Source organism: Olea europaea, unplaced genomic scaffold, assembly GCF_002742605.1.
Source record: "Olea europaea var. sylvestris unplaced genomic scaffold, O_europaea_v1 scaffold1165, whole genome shotgun sequence".
Taxonomy (NCBI): Eukaryota; Viridiplantae; Streptophyta; class Magnoliopsida; order Lamiales; family Oleaceae; genus Olea; species Olea europaea.
In genome coordinates this window covers 156637-158189 of record NW_019229053.1, presented here as the reverse complement: position 1 = coordinate 158189, position 1553 = coordinate 156637, and the positions used below count along the sequence as shown (strand labels likewise).

At 40.6% G+C, this 1553-nt stretch overlaps 1 protein-coding gene across 1 annotated transcript; it reads right to left on the bottom strand.

Moving 5' to 3' along the window:
* Positions 1-158: 158 nt before the first annotated feature.
* LOC111373794 (RING-H2 finger protein ATL8-like) lies at positions 159-1015 on the bottom strand. The gene has a single exon (XM_022996354.1). The coding sequence runs from the start codon at positions 953-955 to the stop codon at positions 356-358; it is 600 nt and encodes a 199-aa protein (XP_022852122.1). The 5' UTR covers positions 956-1015; the 3' UTR covers positions 159-355.
* Between the last annotated feature and the right edge of the window lie 538 nt (positions 1016-1553).

Genomic DNA, 1553 nt, shown 5'->3' with positions numbered 1-1553 from the left:
TTCCTCAACCCCAAACCCCCCCCCCACCCCCTCTCCCACAAGCTTCTACATTACTAAAGTCACTCAATAATAAAGGAAAAAGTCCGCAATGAGCAACCCATTAAGCAATTATTTCTTGGAAAGGTTTAAAGTGATCTAATGAACTCCTTAAATAGAAATTGATGAAAAGAGATTAATAGAATTAGGGTTTATGGAGAAAGTGAAGTAATTGGTATCTTTTTTCTTCCGAACACGCTACGGCATAGATACATAGAGAACGGGAATTGAACTTCTTCTTTTGCTAATCCTTAATTAATTCATTCATGGAACCTGCTAATGTATAGAGTATTGAATAATTAAGATAATTAAGATTTGATTAAAGGAAAACCGTAGTAAAATGGTCTATTGGTCTGGATACTGGCTGAGGCTGTGGCTGAGCTCTGTAGTTGGTTGCAGCGGAGGAGGTAGTGGTGGTGGCCGGCAAATTTCCGCATTTCTGACATCGGTTGACGGCCAAAATCTGGCGGCAAGAGGGGCAGGAGGAGTGGGAACCTAGCCAAGTGTCAACGCATTCGACATGGAAGCCATGGCCGCACTGTGGAAGCACGCGGACCTCTTCTCCGGCGGCGAACTCCGCCAGGCAAATGGCGCAGTCAGACAGCTTCTCGGCTTCCTCATCCTCACCGTAGATTAGCTTCGGTATGGACTTCAGGACCTTCTTTTTGAGTCCTTTGTTCGCAGGCGTGGATGGGGCTGGCAGGGCGGCGGCGGCTCTGCTGGTGATGCGGCGGATCCAGTCGCAGCGGACCACGATGGCAAGGCCAAGAACGCAGATGACTGCGCAGAGTAGAGCCGCAAGTATGATTATGTAATCTGAGTTGAGAGATTCGATTGGTGGAGGTGACTCCTTGGACGGCAGTGCTTGCGGCGACGGCGACCCGTTTACGCCGCCGAGGAAACGAGAACGGAGAGGCATTAAATGAAATTAAAGAGGATTTGTGTCGTTTCTACTATGTATGTATAAAGCTTGCAAGTTGCAAATGCGTGTTCCAGTTTTAATGATGCAAACGAGGAAAATGACAAATACAAGATCGATCATGACACTACACACCCACGTACTTCCAAAATTTACAAACTTATCCTTTTCAAGTTTTATTAAGCTCTTGTTTGAGTCCCATTTTTTTATCGAGATGCATTTTTCAGCAAAGGTTTAATCTCGTTTCAATCACACATTTTTCAATAAAATAATATTACACGTAAATTTATGACTTTTCTTTATTTTTTGACATATATTTCTCATCCATACACTACTCAAAAATGCATTTTTTGATAATAATGTGACTCAAACAAGGCCTAAGTCTAACTTATTATGACTTTTACTTTTTTTTTTTTCCTGCTTTTGCTTTTGAACTTTTTATTTCAAAAGTACTTTTAAATAAAGCATGTTTGACTAAGAGTACATTTGATTGTGAGAATAAAATTTACATAAAAAGAAAATATTTTCTAAGTGATTCAATTGTCTAGAAATTTTTTATATGGAATTCGTTAATTATTGGTGTTTGATTGAGTTAATT